Source organism: Dromaius novaehollandiae, chromosome 1 (genome assembly GCF_036370855.1).
Source record: "Dromaius novaehollandiae isolate bDroNov1 chromosome 1, bDroNov1.hap1, whole genome shotgun sequence".
In the NCBI taxonomy this organism is placed as follows: Eukaryota; Metazoa; Chordata; class Aves; order Casuariiformes; family Dromaiidae; genus Dromaius; species Dromaius novaehollandiae.
In genome coordinates, this window is record NC_088098.1 from 147,420,374 (window position 1) to 147,440,996 (window position 20,623).

General features: G+C 43.5%; 1 protein-coding gene and 1 long non-coding RNA gene across 4 annotated transcripts in view; one reads left to right on the top strand and one right to left on the bottom strand.

Annotated features, from left to right (window-relative positions):
* Window positions 1-380: 380 nt before the first annotated feature.
* Window positions 381-13,133, bottom strand: LOC112984939 (uncharacterized). 3 transcript variants are annotated; one of them, XR_003259617.2, is made up of 6 exons: window positions 13,057-13,133; window positions 12,225-12,304; window positions 11,902-11,974; window positions 8,460-9,493; window positions 7,986-8,067; window positions 381-6,341 (listed from the first exon to the last, which is right to left on the bottom strand). It is a non-coding gene; the product is annotated as an uncharacterized LOC112984939 (long non-coding RNA). The 3 variants fall into 3 exon arrangements; XR_003259616.2 differs by having other exon boundaries at window positions 381-4,999; window positions 8,460-11,974; window positions 13,057-13,114; XR_010386094.1 differs by having other exon boundaries at window positions 8,460-11,974; window positions 13,057-13,114.
* Window positions 13,134-13,426: 293 nt separating this feature from the next.
* ATP10A (ATPase phospholipid transporting 10A (putative)) overlaps window positions 13,427-20,623 on the top strand; it is a 112,639-nt gene continuing 105,442 nt past the window's right edge. The window contains exon 1 of the mRNA XM_026103280.2: window positions 13,427-13,869. Coding sequence (XP_025959065.2) covers window positions 13,427-13,869 — 443 coding nt within the window. The remainder of the gene's footprint in view (window positions 13,870-20,623) is intronic.

Below are 20,623 nucleotides of genomic sequence, written 5' to 3' on the forward strand. Positions count from 1 at the left end.
CTACACTAGGGGTTTGTGCTGGCACAGTTATGCTGGTTACAGCTCACACTTCATCACCCTCCTGATTGATGTCCATACTTTGCAACAGTTTGTCATGTAGATCTGGCCAAGGTCTGAGCTAGGAGGGAGGGAGTCACAGAACCAGGCAAGGAAGGTCAGCAAGCAGAACGGTGGTGAGGCTTTCATGTTGTAACCAGGCAGAGACTGAGTAATAGGGGAAAGAAAATCAAAATATTAAAACAAACAGTATTTGCCACTGCTTACTGGCTGGACTTATAATTCCAACTATACAACCTGGGGGGGGGGGGGGGGAGGGGGTTGGTTTAAGAAAGAAATCTCTGCTTTTCCTTGCTTTGTTACCTGTCTGTTTTTTCTGCTTGATGGTATTTTGTTGAAAGAGAATTATAAGATATATCCTTTCTTAATATGAAGATGTATTAGCCTGTAAAATTGAAAGGTATCCTGTTCTTGTTGAATACATGGGTCTTAAAAATTCATGGGCTGGTGTTCCATTACATGTGAAAAGTACTTTATTTTGATCAAAACATTATGTTGCCATTGCAATTCTCCTCCACCCTTTAAATTTATTATGCTGGCTGCTCCTCAGATTTCTTCTAACTGCTGTTGAAACACCACCCTTTCACTCACATTCCTTTTGGTTTCCCACATATTATTTATTTAAAACAATAGTTATCTCAGGTCCAGTGCTTCTCCTGCAAGGAATACTGGAGCTTCAGTTCCAGTATGGGATATTAGTCCTGAAATTATTGCTGTGGATTAATGAAAGTGATTGATTTAATAGAGCCAACCAATGCTCTACTGAATTCTCTCAGATTTCAATATTAATGTACACAGTATTATATGTCTATATACTATATGATAGACACAGTGTGACAGATAGTAAAAACCTGTTTAAATCAGGCCAGCAGGACATGCAATGAGGGAAGACTGGAGTAAGGAAAGATACATGGATCAGCGATGCTGCTGACAAAGCAAAAGTAGCAACTTCCAAAGCAAGTAAGCCTACACAGCACAGCACCACAGAAGCACCACTCTTTGTGAGGAGCCAGTTTGCATGTTTCCCATTCTCTGGATGACAGGGAAAAACAAACTACCCTTTTTTCTACTACTGAGAGTTACTTCCAGATCAGAAGAATGCCAGCACTGACGTTTTGGTTTTTCAAACCTGGGAAAAGCTAGTCAATTATAAGAAGCCTCTCCTCCCATTTTTAATATACAATCTTTGATGTACAAGCTTCCATTTACTGTGTTAGGGAAGGCTGAATTAGAAGTCATCTTGTAGGACTTTCAGCTGCTTCTGTGAAGGTGTGATGTACATTCCTCATTTGTACCTAGCTGTACCTGATACTTGTAAATACGCCATTTGCATGCACCTTTGACAAGCTATTGCTTGCTTCACAGCAGAGAGGCCTGCAGCACAGTAAGATGAAGCCCTATCTCTGCAGAATATCCATTTCACTATTACACCAGAACAAACAAATAATGAGCACCTCTGAGTCTTTATCAGTTTTTAAACCATTGGAAATTCATTTCATGAGATCTTTTTAACTGACTTCAGTAGAAGCTAGACCACACCTACTTAGCACTGCAGAAACACTTGATTAGGTACTCATATTAAAAGCAGGACCCCACTGAAGCCCATCAGCTTTAGTGGGCCAAAAGCATGACTTATTACGTACAATCAGTTGTGCATAATACAAACACAGACAATAAGGTTGACATATATCAACAGTGTTTTTAATGCATGCAGTCTTTTAGAAATCAGTGCTTAGAAGTTTTAAGGGCCTAGCAAACAACTATTTGGTTGGATTTCAGCATTGAACACTGAATTTGAGCACTGGTGTTAAAAGTAGTGCTTGTCAGGAGCTTGGGTTTCCGTATCACAAGGAATTCCCACTTTTTTAATTTGCAGGTAGTCTGAATTGGTCCCAAATCCTTTTTTTCTTTAAATATTTTGCAAACAGCAATTCCTGAAATCCTGAACTTGATGGCTTCTCTGCTAATATGAGCAAGCAATTTAACAAGCTTGTCAAGCTGACTGAGCAGCTAGATGGGCCCCAGCTACCAGATATGAGTGCTGCTGAGATGGGGATCTCAGCAAGTACAGCACCCTTGCCTCCAGGGCAAGTGGAAGAACAGACTCTTCAAGGGTCAAACCTCTTCATAAACAGTATCATGAGCCTCATGACAAACCCAACAGGCAACCCAGAGAATGCTGCTTTATATTCAGTGAAAGTTCTTCAAACTCATTAAGTTTCAGCCAAAGATGTTCGGCTCAGTGAAAGCAGATTTTTTTCTGATCAGTTCTACTGACAGATGAGTTCCCCAAAGGCAGGAAAGTCACCCTTTGACTCTTTGGCTATTGGGTTTTTTCTTCTCTTTCTTTTCAAATCTTGTTTTTTACAGTCCATTTACACCATTTAGTACTAAGTCTGACCATTCTGAGCCAATGCTAGGGCAGGAGACAATAAATCAGTGCTAGCTTAGACATGTGGAAGACTTAGGACTGCCTTAGTCTTCCCAGGACGGAAAAGAGCCTGTAAACACCTCTTTTATCTGTGTACCCAGCATCTGAACTGAATAGAAGTCTTTTTTTAACCTGTCTGGTCACACAATCCAACAGGGAACCTGACCATAGTGACCAGTCAGCAAACAAACCACGTGGTAATATTGGTTTGCACAACTTTCTCTTCAAGCAATACTGAATAATGAACAAACAGCAGAAGAGTCCCCAACTTTCCTTCGTTAAATCTCAAGCAAAGGCATAGCTTTCCTCAGACAAACTATTTGTAAAAACTCATTCAAGCAACTCTAATTGGTCTTTTGGGGAAAATTTTCAAGAAACCTAGATATAGGAAAATATAACTGTGATGGGTTATTAAGATCTTTTAATTTGAACCACTGCTACCTTAACTTGGCATTCAGGAACAATATCCTGCAACGGTATTTTCTTTTCAAAGAGACATAAAACTGCAGTTTTGCCTCCATGCATACAGGAAATCCTATGCTTCTATATGTGTAGAATCATTACCAAGCCATTGCTGTTAAAAAATACCAAGATTAAAAAACTCAGAACTGCTTTAAAAATCACAGTGCTTTAACAAACATACATTGAATTTATTTATTTTCTGCTTTTAGAGTTCACAGATTCAGGTTTTTTTCCAGTCATGAAGATTTCTTGCCTTAGTGAGCTAAGATTCTTATAAGATCCCATTATATGAGGATATGCAGTTTTAAGAACAGCAGCAAATATTGTGAGAGACTCACCATAAAATAGGAAGAGTTGGCGGTGCTGCAGTAAGGATACTAACTTTCGTGTCCTCTCAAACTGCAGTTTCTATAAATAGCATCTGCCTGTTTTTACTCCTTCTGCAGTTAATTACATAGGTTTTCCTGCATTTCCTTTACTGCAGTGTCTCTGTGAACTGGTATTGTAGTTGATGGATTGGATATGGTTGTTCCACAGTAAATATCTCAGACATAAATTTTGTTCTAAAAAAAATCTTATTTCTGCAAGTACAGATTTAGTGAGGAGGTTAAAGGGGTGAGGAGCTGGCTCTGTATTCCCACTGCAGCATGGACAACTCATATTCTTAGTACAGCATCACTGTGTTTTATATTTTTTTGGCAGGTGTGCCTGGCACAGCTGAGTGGCCACATTATCACCTGTGTGTGAAAAACAGGAGGGAAGTAAGGCACTCTCACATGATATGACTGCAGTTTCTCCTTCACACATCCCCTGTTGTGTGTGCCCCATCTGGTTCAACCATGTCTTTCACAGTGGAGAGGTGGTCTTTCTGTGCTCTGTGCACACAGCTAGCAGCCTTGCTTGGGCAAGGCATCAAGGGTGGAATTCACTTCACCCAGCTTTGGATAGCTATCAGAGAGACACCTTCCTCTGAGCTGGTCACTTAAGACTTCCTTTATAATCAAGGGAAGCATTTTGAAGCATATGCTTCATCTAACCTATTTACCTACTGACCTGCTTTAGGATGCATTAGAAGTGCTCTAGAAGTGCCAGTCTCTCCCCACAAACAGAGGGGAGAACTTAGCTTGGGCGTTGTACTTTGTCAGATGAAGACCACCCTTTACTGTCCTAGCTAGAACAGAACCGGCACTTTTTCAGAATCACTGGAGGTCATTATTGTAAAGTGCAGGATTTTATAATTCTAAACAATGATCAATAGCTCTATATGGTTAGCCCTTACAACTAAAATATTATTGATCATTAAGTATTTGCACAGTGGTATTTTCCACATGTCTTATGCCTTTAAGCTAACTACATCTACTTGAATGCTTTATTTCTTTACTTTCCAGCCTCTGCAACACTTTAATTAGTTTCTTAGCTAGTTTATTATACAGTAGTATGGATCTTCAAATTCTTTGTCACCAGTCCATGAGGCACCACAGGGGCCAACCAGCTCATTTGACAGGGATGTGCCTGCAGACAGGGTCACAAAAAAGATGTGCAGTTCAGGTGGTAAAGGCAAAGCTACGGCACCCATCTGCTTTCTGGGTATGATTCTCTCCACACAAGACACCAATAAAAGGTACACACTCCATAGTGCTGCAGCCTCCTTCCCACTCTAGCACCCATGTGCTAGACACAACCAGTTTGTGAATTTCGAATCAGGCTGAACAGCTGGGTCTGCATGTGGAGTCATGGAGCAGCAGAGATTCTGCAACATGCAGTTGGCAGGATGTGAAATGCACATGCCCTTGGGGAGAAGTAGATGGGAAAAACATTCAAGCGAAACTCATGCAGGATGTGAGAGACTTGGCTGGGTTTACATAATATTGCTCTCACTTCTGAAAGGTAGAAACTGTTCCTCCATAATGTCTTACCGTTACACTGGAGAGCTCTAGTAGGACTGTTCAGGCTCTGCACATGATCTGCTTTCCTCTGTTACAACACTGAACCTCTCTTTTTCTTTCACACATGGAACCCTGATCATGTTGGGACCCAAATCTCCCTTCTCTGGAAGTTTAGAAAATAAGGAATGGGATTTAGAGACTGGCAATGGTACATTTTCCATTCTGTTCTTTTGCAAAATCAATTATGCATACGTATATATGCCTCTGCATATGTATGTACACGAGTGTATCTATGTATTTCCTGCAGAATGAAAGGAAAGGAAGAATGATGCGATTTTGGCTTTTGTCTCTTCCCGTCCAATTTCGGCATTTTTAGCAAGCTTTTCACACTGAAAGCCTCTTGCCTTCCTTCTACTAGTTGGAAACATGTATGCCTTTCCGCTTTACTGAGAGCCAGATGGGATATGTCTCATCTGCAAAGGGCAGAACAGATTTTGTCTGATAAGTGCTACCATGTCTTTATAGCTATTTTTACAACTCTGTGAGTCGCACATTCTGACTGAGGCCTCTGGGTGCTTCCATAATATTAAGCATATTAGGATCAAAATAAGTCATTTGGAATAAAGGTAATTTTTTGTAAGAATCAGGGGTAATTTGATTGATGTTTCTGGCATTATCCAACATTAGAAATCCTTACTTCAGGATTATATAAATATTACAAAAGTGGCCTAGTAAATTAGAAAATGTGTTAGAATTAGATTTCCTTAACATCTTGATGGTAGGAAGAAGTTAATTGTTAAAATGAAATACTGATAACTCTAAGCATTCAAAAATCATGACATTCAAGTCACATCATGAGTTTTTATTTCAGTAATATGTTTGGGTGTTTCTTCCTTGCCTAGTGGGTCTTCATCCCTATGGTTCAGGTTTATAGCATTTTCAAACTGTTCCATGCAACCATCAGGCCAAAGGCATTTTTTGGTAGATCCTATGATTCTCACCCACATATCTCTAAAACTATAGAAAATATTTCAAATATAATCAGAGTTGATGACTCTGAGGAGATGAAAAATTTTGATCTCCCAGCTCTAAGCAACCAGCCTGTTCACAGAACAAGAACTGGATAACGTTTTCAAGCTGAAGGGCATGTGGTGCCGAAAAGGTCAAGTTATTACAGGATTTTGGGCTGGACAATCCTGCAGTTCATTCTAGCCTTAGATGCAGTGTCATACCTTAAGACCAAGTTCTTAATGGCCTAGGCTATCAAAGATGAGCACTACGCATATTATAATCTTAATTTATGCTTATAACCTCTCTCTTTTTCAACATTAGTCCTTGATCCAAAATAATCCCCAATCGCCAACACATGGGAGCTACACAGGGCTCTGCACAGTTGAAGAGAGTCAGGCAGTGGCAGAGGGTCTAGGAAGAGCTTGAAATTCAGAGATGTTGGGCATTGGAGACCGGAATCTGGTTATTGGCAGGAGAAATCGGGGAGCAGGTACCTAGAGAAATGCAGAGAGGTCTGGGTAGTGAAATGAAGGACAGTCAGAAGCAGCCATGAGTCAGTGAAGGAAGAACTTTGCCCAAGATGGAGACATTTGCGGGTGGCAGGGATAGCTAAATTTGTGCACAGAGTAATCCCCAGACATTCCTCACTTTTAGTGTTTTGCTCCAATGACCCAACAAAATGGCAAAGGGCCCATGTTTTAGTTCAGGTTATCCAGTAAATCTAGTCTTTGGCAATGACCGAACCTTCTCCAGATAGCCCATGTTTCTAGAGAGTGATGCCTTATAAGGACCATGCATCATCCGGACTCATCTAAAGCCAACCTCCTTCCGCCCCCTTTCCTCCAGAAGACCCCATAAAAAGGAGACTCCGGTGTAACAAGGACGACAAATCATACTTGTCATTTCACAACCCAAAAGCTACGGCTAGTCTTGTGCATGTGCATTTTATACATGTTGAAGGTTGAATTTGCAGCCTGCCTCACAGTTGCAACCTCATATACTTGGACAGTGTGGGCAGGGAGAGCTTGGATAAGTGCTCAAATACAAACATTTATGCTTTCTCAAACCTGATTTCCACAGCCATACTTAGAAAGGGACAGGAGAGACTGAACTCTAGGGAGTGCCTATATTGCCAAAGTGTTTGGGTAGCAAAGTCTGGCAAATGCCAGATTTTATAGGCATTTATAATAAGCCTGAACTCTTGTTTTTATTAATCATGGATTACATGTCCTTAGGCTTTAAAATAAATATCCAAGACTTTGGACCTCTCATGCGACTGAGAGGCTGCTACAGTAAACGTAAAAATTTTTACTGCCTAGTGATATTCTGGCTTGCCTATATTAATAAAAAAAGCAGTTTAGTAGCAAAAAAAAAAAAAAAAAAAAAAAAAAAAAGAAAGGCCAGGTCAGTGGTACCAGAACAAGAGTTTTGTCTGCACTGGACCAGTGGAGTGTTGCATACTTTCTACTCTTTTTTTATGGCAAAGTTTTTAAAGGGCGACCCTTGAGTTTGGTGTGCTCTAATACAAAGTCTTTAAACTGTTTCTAAAGTAAGGTTTTAGCAAACAAATACAGAAGTCTTCAGAATCTCCCACCCAACTGTTTGTTATCATTTTGCTGCTGTATCTATTTGTATAACTCAGTTACATGAGCTCGGGATTACATAAGAACTTCAGCTTCTGTTTAATTTTGTTAAATGGAGTTTCTCTCCTGTTCCTCCTTTGTGGAAAAAATCTTGTTAATGTGAACCTAGAGTTCTCAAAAACAGAATCCTAGTAAAACAGGTTCTAAAATACAGCCCAATGACTTTTAAAGTAGTTCTCACAGTTGTGGGCCTCTAACTGTCAATTTTGGAATACGTGAGGTTGAAGGTTCAGCCAGTATCATTGAGTCTAAGCACAACTCATCCCTGGTTAGGCTCTCAAAACTTGCCATCACACAGGCATTTTCCCTAAATGAATAACTTAAGGGATATGTGAGCATTTGTCTTTTCTTACCTTGAGTTCATGGCTGTGATTGAAAGTTTAACGTTATTACATATCCAATCCTTAAATCACTTTTGGTTACTGTTTGCTGGACTTGCAACAGAAAACCTCGTCTATACGCCATTTTTTATAAAGCATCAGAGTGTGGACTGACCTGTTTCTCAATGGCTCAGCTCAGCAAGAAGGTACTTTTACATTTTTGAAATGTCTGTGTGTTGTAGCATCTCTGCTAGCACCTATAAAATAATAAAAAGAGGTTGGACCACACTTTAATGAAAGCTCTCTGCTGGATTTTCAACTACTCAGCAAACACATGCAGAGCCAGACTTTTAGAAGGACTCAACTTGCATGTAGAACCTTAACTGAATCCCAGGGAGATACTCCAGACATTTTCCAAGTTGATGGAGTTAGGAATTCATTCCTAGGTTGTTCCTCCCCATTACAATTAAAATTCTTAAAGACACTGGTGTCCAACATGCTGAGCCCTTTCAGTAAAAAATGCAACTCCCCGAGACTTAAGGGTGAGCATGATATATGTAAACAGCAGAGCCTACAGGACACTGGTTTTGCAGGCATCCTGCCTTCCAGACCCCATGTGTCTCAGGACAAAGAACCACAAGGCACTTACCTGCTATGTCAGAGTAGAGGGGTGCCAGGAGTAGGCTGGAGTGGGGAGACAGCAGCAGCATCTCAGGAGTGAGGGAGGCCAGGAGCACAGCTGGATCCAAGGCCAGTTCAGCAAGGCCAGCCCAACAACTGGCTCACCCTTCTCCCAGCTAGGATTCACATCATCCAGCATCCTTGCAGTCTTTCTGCTCAGACATGGCATATTTGAGCTGCTTGTGAGTTACGTGGTACTCCAGAAAGGGTATGAAACTGCAAGGTGTGGACTTTGCCATTTTCCTCAAGGAGGCTGCACCCATGTAATTGCTGGCTGCAGCATTGCCACCATTCCCAGGTCTCATGCTCCAACGCTTGCTAGGCCCTGTGCTGTTCAGTTTCTGCTGGCTCAGTGGGCTGGACAGGTTCAGCACAGGGTCGAATGGGCACTGCAACTGGTGGAGGCAAAGAACAGGCACACATGAGTGTGAAAAGAGTGGGACTGCAGTGCCTAGATCTTAGGTTGGCTCGAGCTTCCATGAAAGCACAGCTTGCCTTAGCTGTCTCATGTTGATGGTTCACATGTCAGCACGATTTAATTTTGCTAGTAATCAGCACGTAAGACAAGAGGAAATCGTCCTATCATAAAGATCTGCAGAGTTTGCTTTGAGAGGTGACATGCATCAGAAACAAGCAAAAATTACTGTCACTTCTCATCTAACCCCTGAATGTTACATAGATAAGCTAGAGGGATATCCCAGGAAGGGTAAAGCCTGAGTGGTGTTTGAGTGCCTGGGAGAGGGTTAGATAACTGAGATACCAGGGCTCCCCAACACAGGGAGTCCCAGAGGTAGACAGTCCAGTGCCTGAAAGGCCCAGCAACATTTCTGGGGAAATATCTGCAGAGCTTATTACAAACAGTCCCACTTCAGTGTCTCAGGTGGATGAAGCTTGGTTTCTGGGTACACCATAGAGTAATACTGTGCCTTCCTTATACTATTTCAGCACTTCTGTAGCACAGTAGTAGGATTTTTGTTCATTCCAGCTTCCAGTGAAGTTAACCTGAAGTGTAAAGCAAATTGGAAACTGATTAACCAAGGTAAAAACTGACGTAGAAAATTTAAATTGCGATTTTTTATGTTGGTTCTTTTTTCTTTTTTTTTTGTAAGGGGTAACATTGTTGTACTTCTCTCTCTATCAACAAAGGAACAGACTTTAAGAAACCCAGACCAATTCTCCCTTCTCCCCTTGCACAAATCAAAACCTTAGTGTTCCGTGTTCCAGGAGCTGGGAAGCCCAGGAAATACTTGCTAGGCTTGTGCTAGCACCATAAGAATAGACAGCTAAGGTGGTAAAGTACTCTACTTTAGCATAGGATTTGTGGATTCACATAGTACCAGTATCAGGCCAAATACTGAATTAGCACTCAGCTAGTTACTCAGGGCTTCAAAGGAGTTCATCTAGAATACATTGAAACTGCAATGTGCACATTGCAAAGACAGGGAGGAATGGATGAAAATACAGGCATACCTTGGAGATATTGTGGGTTCGGTTCCAGACCACCGCAATAAAGCAAATATCGCAACAAAGTGAGTCACATGATTTTTTTGGTTTCCCAGTGCATCTAAAAGTTATGTTTACACTATACTGTAGTCTATTAAGTGTGCAATAGCATTATGTCTAAAAACAACAATCTACATAATTTAAAAATACTTTATTGCTAAAAGATGCTAGCCATCATCTGAGCCTTCGGCGAGTCGTAATCTTTTTGCTGATGGAGGGTCTTGCCTCAGTGTTGATGGCTGCTGACTGATCAGGGTGGTGGTTGCTGAAGGCAGGGGTGGCTGTGGCAATTTCTTAAAATAAGACAGCAGTGAAGCTTGCTGCATTGATTGACTCTTCCTTTCATGAAGGATTTCTCTGTAGCATGCGATGCTGTTTGATAGCATTTTACCCACAACAGAATTTCTTTCAAAATTGGAGTCAGTCCTCTCAAACCCTGCCGCTGCCTTATCAACTAAGTTTATGTAATATTCTAAACCCTTTGCTGTCATTTCAACAATGTTCACAGCATCTTCACCAGGAGCAGATTCCATCTCAGGAAACCACTTTCTTTGCTCATGCCTAAGAAGCATTGACTTCTCCTCTCTAGCTATGAAAGTCCTAGATGGCATCTTCTTCCAATATGAGGCTGTTTCATCTAAATCTGTCATTTAGTGTAGCCACCTTCCTCAACTATCTTAGCTAGATCTTCTGGATAACTTGCTGCAGCTTCTACATCAGCACCTGCTGCTTCACCTTGCACTTTTATGTTATGGAGACAGCTTCTTTCCTTAAACCTCATGAAGCAACCTCCGCTAGCTTCAAACTTTCCTTCTGCAGCTTCCTCACCTCTCTCAGCCTTCATAGAACTGAAGAGAGTTCGGGCCTTGCTCTGGATTAGGCTTTGGCTTAAGGGAATGTCGTGGCTGCTTTGGTCTTCTATCCAGACCACTAAAACTTTCTCCATATCAGCAGTAAGGCTGTTTCGCTTTTTTCTCCTTCATGTGTTCATTGGAGTAGCACTTTTAATTTCCTTCAAGAACTTTTCCTTTGCATCCACAACTTGGCTAACTGTTTGGCGCAAGGGGCCTAGCTTTCAGCCTGTCTGGACTTTCGACGTGCCTTCCTCACTAAGCTTAGTCATTTCTAGCTTTTGATTTCAAGTGAGACACGTGCGACTGAACACTTAGAGGCCATTGTAGGGTTATTAATTGGCCTAATTTCAATGTTGTTGTGTCTCAGGGAATAGGGAGGCCCGAGGAGAGGGAGCAAGACAGGGGAGCAGCCGATCGGTGCAGCAGTCAGAACACACACAACATTTATCAATTAGGTTTGCTGTCTTTTATGGGTGCAGCTCGTGGCACTCCAAAACAATTACAATAGTAACATCAAAGACCACTGATCACAGATCACCGTAAGATATAATAATAATGAAAAAGTTTGAAATATAGCGAGAATTATCAAAATGTGACACAGAGACATGTAGTGAGCACGTGCTGTTGGAAAAACAGCACCGATAGACTTGCTCAATGCAGCATTGCCACAAGCCTTCAATTTGTAAAGACCACAATGTCTGCAAAGTGCAATAAAGCAAAGCACAATAAAACCAGGTATGCGTGTACAGCAGTACATTATGACTAGGGGCTCTCAGATTCAGGGGTTGAGGGTTTTCTGGGATTTTGTGATGGCAGCATCTGAACTGCGGGACCCACATATTCTTTATTCCCAGAAGATGCCCCAACCATATCCTGACCTCATATCAGGACTAGGGATGTATACTTTATCCTTTTTATTTCCATAACAAGAAACCTGGTGACAAGCACCAGTTGCTTGCTATTAAACTCAATATGTCCCCAGCTTGGGATATCAGAGGATCAGGACAGAGGGTTGCACCACAAAATGCATCTGTCCTACAGTTCAGACACAACCTGAAGCGATCTGTGGCAGACTTTTACGCCCTTTTTTCATGTGTATTCCTGCTGGCCTTTCAGTCGCAGTAATCTGCAAGAGAAAATACAACTGAGGAATCCCATATTCAAAGGGTATGCTGTTGAATCCCAACATAAAGCCATGCTGCAAAGTTTCATTGCATGTTCAGTGGCAATAATCTTCATTAGTCTATTATTTTTTCTTTAAACATCTGCATACCTTTATTTGCTCATGACTTTACACTAACTCTTTCAATCTGAATTATTCTCTCTTCTGTATTTTAAGCTCGTCTATCATGTTTTTAGTCTTTTTCTGCAATTACCTCGCTCTCCAAAAAGTGTGCAGCACAGACTTTATGGCAAGTTGTACATGTTTTCTTTCCCTCACTGGAAAGACCCACCACTGGGAAACAGAAAAATCCATATAAAAATCAACTACACATTACAGCACAGTGCTAGATGTGTGTACACCCGAAGATGCGTAACACTTTCCATTAGAAGACTTATTTTTGGTTGCAACCTTTGTGGCTGGCATTTTCCAAGCATCGTGTCCGCCATGGACCGAGCTTACGTGGTGTGCCACACACAAATGAGAATCTGGGAGACATCGTGTTATTTTGCCCATGTTAAACAAACAGATCATAATAATTAGAGCACATGATTTCTGTCGGAATATTTTGAAATGAGTCAGCCAATAAAAATTCCCATTCGTCCGGAGCTCTGGGGCCTCGGATAAAAGACAGCACAGAAGTGCAAATATTTAAAAGTGCGATTTTTTTTTTCTTTCTTTCTTTCCCCTAAACCCAAACCTCCTCCTCCACCTCCTCACATGTAATGGAAAGTGCGAAGCAGCAGATGAAATGTCATCCGCTGGTTCGGGCCCGGGGGACCGCGGCTTCGCCGGCGATCTGCCCGAGTGAAGACACCGGCGTAACGGCTGCGCTCGCGCCCAACGGCTGCCGCGCCCGCGCGCTCCCCGTGCTTCCCCACACGCCCCGCGCCCGGCGGCTTCGCGGCCCCCGCCCTCCGCCTGCGCTGCCGCGGCGCCCCCTCCCCCCCGCGCCCGTTGCCCGCTAACGGCCCAGCGGAAGCGCGTGCCGCCGCCGCCGCCGCGTGGTCCCTCTCGGCCGCCTCCCTCCCTACCCACACACACACCCGGGCCGGCGCGCAGTCCGGGCCCGGCAGCGGGACGGGGCGAGGCCGCGGGGAGGAGGGCTCGGCTTGCTGCCGGCCCACGTCCCCTCCCCGGCCGGGGAGGAGAAAGCGAGCGAGGGCCAAGCACAACAGTTAGGAGAGGGCTCGAAAGCGCCCTCCTCCCTCCCCCCGCCGGGGAAGAGGAAAGCGAGAGCTGCGGTGAGTGGCGGAGGAGCATGATAACTTAGGCGGGAGGGCAGGAGGGCGGGCGGCCGCGCCGCGCCTCGTCTCGCCACGCCGTGGGGCTGCCGCCGAGCGCGGAGGGGCGCCCGCGTCGCCGGAGGGGTTTCGCTCCCTGTGCCGGGCCAGAGCGGCTCCGAGGGCGGCAGAGATGTCCCAGGGCACAGCCGGGGCCGAGGGTGCGCCCCAGGTGCTGCCAGAGGGGAAGAAGAGGCAGAGGAAGAAGAGGCGGAGGAAGAAGAAGGATTGTAAGACGCGGCTCGTGCGCTCCAACTTGCTGTTACCCGAGCCCGAGGTGGAGAAATCCAAGAGGACCGTCCTGGCCAGCAACCGCCTCAAGACCACCAAGTACACGGCACTGTCCTTCCTGCCCAAGAACCTCTTCGAGCAGTTCCACCGCCTGGCCAATGTCTACTTCGTCTTCATCGCCCTGCTCAACTTCGTGCCGGCGGTCAACGCCTTCCAGCCGGAGCTGGCCTTGGCCCCCGTGCTGTTCATCCTGGCGGTCACTGCCATCAAGGACCTGTGGGAGGATTACAGCCGCTACCGCTCCGACAAGGAGATCAACCACATGGAGTGCCTGGTGTACAGCAGGTGAGACGGCCTGGGCCGGCTGCCGGGATGGACGGGGAGCACCATGGTGGCAGTGCCCAAAGGGCGTGGGGACTTGTGCTGGCAGATGTCTGAATGCAGCGGGCAGGTCTGCTCCAAAGGGTTTTGATTTGTCCCCCAAGTGCGACACTTAGTTGTCCTTGCAATTGGTGTCTTCCATCTCTTTATCCAAAATTGCGGGTGTTCCTAAAGTCCTGTGCCATCAGATGAAAGCTAGTTCACTCTGACCAGTGGGAATGCCACAATAAGTTACTGAATTATGAGGAAGCAACATTTTTGTATACGTATATGCTCCAGTCTTTGTAGTGTTTTGTGTTTTAAAGGGAGGACAGTGCATCACAAAGTGAATGTAAGCATTGCAAGCATTCTTTGATTTCCAAACCTTTATGGGAGTACTTTCCGGTGTGAGCGGTCGATTACACAGGGGTGTAGTTTCAGACGTTAATTTGGTTTTAGTAATATGAGACCTTACTCAAGTTATCTGCTAGTAAATCTTTGCTGAGCAAAGGATAGAGGCCAGAGGCTTCTGCATTTGAGTTAGAGCTTGAGGTTTTGTGACATGCAAATTAGTGAGCCTGAGCTGTGTTTGCTTTTCTAAAGAATGTAAGACAGTCCCTTCATTGAACATTCGCTTTAAGTGAGTACCTTTTATTTATCGTCTCGACTGTCATCATTCCCAGTGACTTCCCTACTTCCTACGGTATTAGGTCATTCATCTCCTCCAGACAGAAAACTTTTTTTTTTTTCTTTTTAATGATCTGGGTTATAGTTTTAGATTGCATCCTGGGTATCTGTAAATCAGACTGAAATGACTTTTGTATTAACATTTTTATGTGCTCAGAATCCAGCCTCACAGAACCTTTGTTTTGCTTTGCTTTTAATTTTGCCAGATAGTCATCTTGTAGTAGCTAAAGCTGAGGTTTTTCTAAGGGTTGAGGGAAGAGCATAGCTTCCACGAGAGCAAGTTTTAGTTCTGTTTCATGCTTGTAGATCTAACAGAAAAGAAACACGTGCCAAGAAGCTTACACTGATTCCCCAAGCTGTCTGGGAGGGGTCCTCTGAGCTGACGTAAGCATGAAAGCAGAGAGTAACTCTCCTGTTGCAGGAAAGTCATGTGGAAAAAAAACCCCACACCCTAAAAAGTCTGCATTTTCAACACTGAGCAGATTAACTTTGTTATTTCACAGACTCGTATCACGTAAGAAATCTCAGCCTGGGATATACCCCTGCCTGTAGATATGCATGTGTGGGAACACAAGTAACATGCTCTTATTTACCTACATTAAAACAACTAACCCAGCCAAGTGACACATGTAGGCAATACTAATGAAAGGCCATACCTAGTGCCCAGCTCACCTATAGCTGTCCTTAACTCTGTGAATAGTTCTATGGGGGGGGGGGGGGGGTGGCAGGATGGCTGATAAGAGAAGTAAAGTAAAATAGTGCTAATGAGAATGGTAAAATCTAGTTCCCATCAGATAAAAGTGGTTTAGAAATGGGTTGTCTTGTGTCCCAGGTTGAGAAGAAGAAAGAAGTACCTGTTGCAGAAACTGTTCAAAATATCAATGAATGCTAGTACTGGAATTTAACTCTGGCATGTTTCTTCCCCCTGCAATTTTCCATACTTCTCTGCTGCCAAAAAAGGGAGAAGTGACTGTGAGAAAAGGTGTACCTTTCGTGTTAATGTCAGTTGTGCTGTTTTGGGAGTCCCACCTAAGCACACAGTAACACTTAGGCTGTGCCAGACTAAAAATCACAACTGTTCCTACTGTTCCTCACACTGCAGAATTTGGATTGCTTTTGAGTGACATTTATGTGGATTAATTTGGGAGTAGTTTGGATAGCCTCTTCATTTGCATGAAAGGCACATGTCAGCTTAATGCCTGTGGGACAATGAATGTGAAAGCTCAGGAACTCTCAGCCACCCCAAATAAAAAAAAATGGAGGTAAAATAATTTGGTTTTATGTTTTTAATCTGCCTTCTTTTTCATTTTTAGTCTTTCTTTAGTCTTTTTTAAGCTTTACAAAGTCACCTTTTTGAACATCCTGCAGCCGTAGTACAAACTAAGATTCTCAGTAACTTGCATGGCTTCTGTAGCTGAATCTTGAAAGAAGGGAACCTAGACTGAGATATTTGTGTCAAGCTCATGAAGGTCACTGGGAGTGAGTTCAGAAAAGCTGTTTTCTCAGAAAGATTTAATGCCAGAAGCACAAGGCTGTGATTTTACTTTGCTTCCCTATACCATTTGCTTCTGGAAAAATGTTGAAGGATAGATGTCACATAAGAAAGCCATAAATGACAGCTTTTCTATCCACTTTCGTTTTATGCTGATCACTTTATCAAATCTACTACCTTTTGATCAAGTGACTCTCTTTTCTTTTTTTTTTCCTTGTCACCTCCTTTTGGTGTCGTACAGGCAGACTTTGATGCAAACGCTGTCCTCGATACAGATGCTTCTGTAGGTAGGACAGGCTAATGAACGGCGCTGCAGTCATGTGTTCCCCTAGAGTTGCTGGAGAGCAATGACTCTTCTCTTGTAGGTCAGTACTTCACAGGTTTGAAAAAGGCCTCCTGAGAGATGGGATGTGTCTGAGTTCCAAGCAGGTCCTCTGCACTGTGATAGGCTCCTTTTTCTGCCACCCTCCCACACAGCTGAAAGAACCACTTCAAATGCAGGGCATAGCAAACAGCAGCTAATTATAACAGTGAGCAGCCCGCAACAGAGTCTTTTGCTTCGCTGTACCAGAGTAAATCCCTCTATCTCATGTTATATACTCTTGGCTCTTTAATGACCAAGTAAAGATTCAGGTCAGATCATGTGTGTTCTGTCATATATCCTCCATGTGTTGCTTTCCTGGCTGCTGAAGTACCAGTCCCTTATTATACACAAGCATCAATTAATGATGTGAGATCTACGTGACGGAGAGAAATTAGAATAGGCAGGGCCTACTACTCTTCACGCCAACTCATCAAAAAGAGGCTCCAACAGCATGAGAGCAATGTCTCCTGTGAGATTCTCTGCAATAACTTACACAAACAGACCCCGTCAGGAATCTGAACGTGGCAGGGGAGATGCTGTTCTCCAGCTATGCAGACTGCTAAACAGCTGGTGTGCAGGCTAGGCCTTTTTCCTCCCGCCTTCACAGTGGTGTGGACTCAGATGACCCTTCCTCATACAACCCCTGCTGAATCAATGAGTCAGTGGCTCATAGTTGGCAAAACTTATCAGACAAGCACTGCAAAAGATGATGCAACCTAAAGTAAAAACTAGAGAGAGATGTAGCTTGTTTTCAGAGAAGGAGAAGAAAACTTTCATTTAGAAACACTGGATATTTTGGAGAATCCCTCAAAAGCTATTGCTTTCTAGAGTCAGTTGGTGTAAGGGGAAAAGACCTGATTCTTTGAATTAATTGAAAGAAGCTGTTTGAACTGGCAGCATATGTCAAGGAATGAAACATGCTGGAGAAATGCAGACTTCTGTTGCCATGTGATGGAGTTTGCAGGTCTGCCTCTGAGAGCATCCAGGGTCTTGGTAGACAAAGAATGGAGGCTTTTTAGCCAAGAGAAGTTAATAGGGCCCATCTCTGGAGGTCTTTAAAGGCACCTCTCTTGTTTGACTCTATAGAGGAACTTAGGCACTTACTTTAGGAGGCAGCGTCACCTAAAACTTAGATTCAATTCAGGTGCTTAAGTTAGACAGACTGGATCACAGCCAAAGCTCTTGCTCATTCAGTTTAAACGCAGGTTTAAAACCCTGCATTAGGGCCCAGCCTGCAGAAAATGTTGTGTGCATAACCTTTGCAGCTCTATTAACATCTTTCTTGGTCTCCTCTCTCCATCCCTGTTCCTGATTTCCACCACCCAGGGATGGAGTTTGAAGAGTGGAGATCACAAATGCACAATCTCATGGTGAAATCGTGTCAGGTTAGTTTCTTTTCTGGGTTCTTCTCTTGGACTTGGAGGACTAGGAGGGTCACTTTCTGTTTGCAGGTGTTGACCTCCAGTCTTTACCGCCTCTGGCTACAGATGTGGATCACACATGTAAATGTTTGCTCCAAATAATTCTAAGATATACACATTGGTGCTGCTGCTAATACAGGATAGAACTACATTTCTCCTAGGAGCAGAAATGTTAAAACTCTTATGAGCAGGGGCTTTGTTTTCAGTGTGCTGTTACGAACTACGGTATACATTTACATGGTATGTAAATAGAAGACAAATAGCGGTAACTACAATCACAACAAATGGTGGCAGTCATCCAGCAGGGAATTATATTTTGTAACCGACTCAGTGCTGTGTTGGTGAAATAATCTCAGCTAACATTTTTCTAGGAGCCTTATATTCCAAATATAGGGGTTTTGCTTTTTCAATCTATTCTCTTGATTCTTGCTATGTCCATTGAAGAGTATTGCTGAAGAATGTAATGGTCTCTGCATACTGAAGAGTATTGCTGAAGAATGTAATGGTCTCTGCATACTGATCAGGGAGTGATAACTGTTTCTTCTGTCAACTTGTGAGTTAGAAAATTCATGACAAATTGGAATTTATGACCTGATATTTTTCTCCCCTGAGGTGTGGAAGATGTTTAATGGGGCACTCGGGCATCTATGAAAGCAGGCTGCTTTATATTAAATGCTAATTTCTTCTTGCAAAACTCAGGAGGAGAGAAGCGTTTGGTGTGGGCAAGTTGGTTCATGCAATTTCCAAAATATACTCCCTTCTTCCCCTCTGTCAACCCTTCCAGTGAAACCATTCCCAGCCTCAGAAAAAAAGATACAGCAGTGCTATCAACTCCTTGCAAGGGCAAAGCAGATTCCACCCATCGGTTCTAAAATAGTTACATGATGACTTGTCCCGTAACCACCTCACTTCTAAGCTCCCTATTTTCCTGGCAACACCAGTCTCTGAGGAGTTGGGTAGTGATCATCTCCCCACACTGCCCAAATGGACCAGAGTAGCTTCTGGTCCTAAGAACTGCAGACAGGGTGAGACATTTCTCACCATAAGAAATAAACTTGTCTCATCCCTTCCAGAAAGCAAATGTCACTAGATGTGATTCAAAAGGAAACTACCTGGGATTACTCAGTTTCCTCTGTGACTGAGCTCGGTGCACTAAAGAGCTGACAGCAGAAGACAGTAGTCTGGATCTGTGTCAGTGAAGTCAGTGTTCCCTTTTTCAGTTTGAGAGAGGTGCTGTTCTCTTCATGTTACTGTGTTTTTGTCCTTTGCTTCAGTTTGGGCCACTCTCCCAGTGAATAAACTCACTGGGAGGTGTAGCAGAGGCTCTTACATTAGACTGGGTGTGTGGGGGGGTGCAAATTCATTCTGCAGAAGAGTTTATTCTAGTAGCAGAGGAGGTCAGTGCTGGTCTTCTCCTGTAAGATGTAGCCAGATGTAATGCACAGGAGAAACCATCCGGCCCTGCAAGTTTATACATGCAGTACATTTGCTATTCAATGTCAGGCAGATTTTCTAAGTGCGTGAGTTTCACTACTTGAAAAGAAAAATGCTCACTTCTCATTACTAAGCTGCTTAGTTTGTATAGGATGGATGTCATGAGAGCAGCTGTGGGCTGTTTTACACACCTCTGGCTAACTGCCAAAGAAGATCCTGTTAATCTCCACTGAAACAGCTAGTGATGTCCCTGTTAACTTTTGCAGATACAGACTGCATTCTGAAGGGATACTGTAGCTTGCATTAGGAAGAAGACACCCAACAAGTATAGCTGGCCACCTTGTGCACTGATCCACTTGGTCTTTTGTGTCAGTATTATCCTGAGATCGTGCTTATTGCTAGAGGTGGTTGAAAGAATATACTTGATTCTTTCAAAGTACATTTCCAAAGAAAGTATAGAAGATAGAACAGTAGCATGTATGGTTCAATTCTGCCTGATATTTGGTTCTTGATTCTACTTTTTCTAGGTCTCTTCCAATCAGCAAAATTGAAAATGTATATTTTGGCACCCTGGTACACTACAGAACAATATTTTATGGACCTGCTCATTAGCCAGCATGGCATAACATGGCCAGGGCATGCTTCCCCCTAGCAGGCCGGTCCTGCAGATGTACTTTTTAGACTAGCACTCTAAAGCTCTGCTTGGAAGCCTTTAGGGGAGTGTTAGAGGATTCCAGAGAATGAGGAAGGATTAAAGGGCTTTCTGCAGCCTCTTCTCCTTCCTTCTGACTAATGTTGGCTGATAAGGTGAAGACAGAGTAAGAAAGATGTTCCCTGCCACTGGACAGCACATATTCAAATGTCTTATCCCAGCCTGCACAACCCTTAATGGAGGGACAGGTTGCTTACCCTGCCACAGCAGCAGCCGTCTGAGTGCCAGATCTCCCTTGCTATGTAATGCAGCCTGCTGCTCATTTGCAGTGTAGTTGCTCTGCCCAGGAGCAGGCTGAGAGTACCCATCCCTTGCCCTGCAACACCAGGCCTTTTGGGCATGTGCAGCTGTTGTGTGTATACATACTGAGTGAGGCGCAGCCGGCAAGCCAAACACATGGCTTCAGGGTTGGGCGTGTTTTTCAGGATTTACACTGTGCAGGCTTGGTTTTAGCAACCACATATATTGAGAGCAATTAAATACATGAAAAGCAGAAGGCTGTTTCTCTTCACATACCTGCAGAGGAAAGCCATTTTCCTCAGCTTACCTTCAGTCTTGGTGTTTTTATTTGGGTGTTGGCACTGATACAAATACGAGTGGCCAGTAACATAGTGGTACCCAGAAGAGAT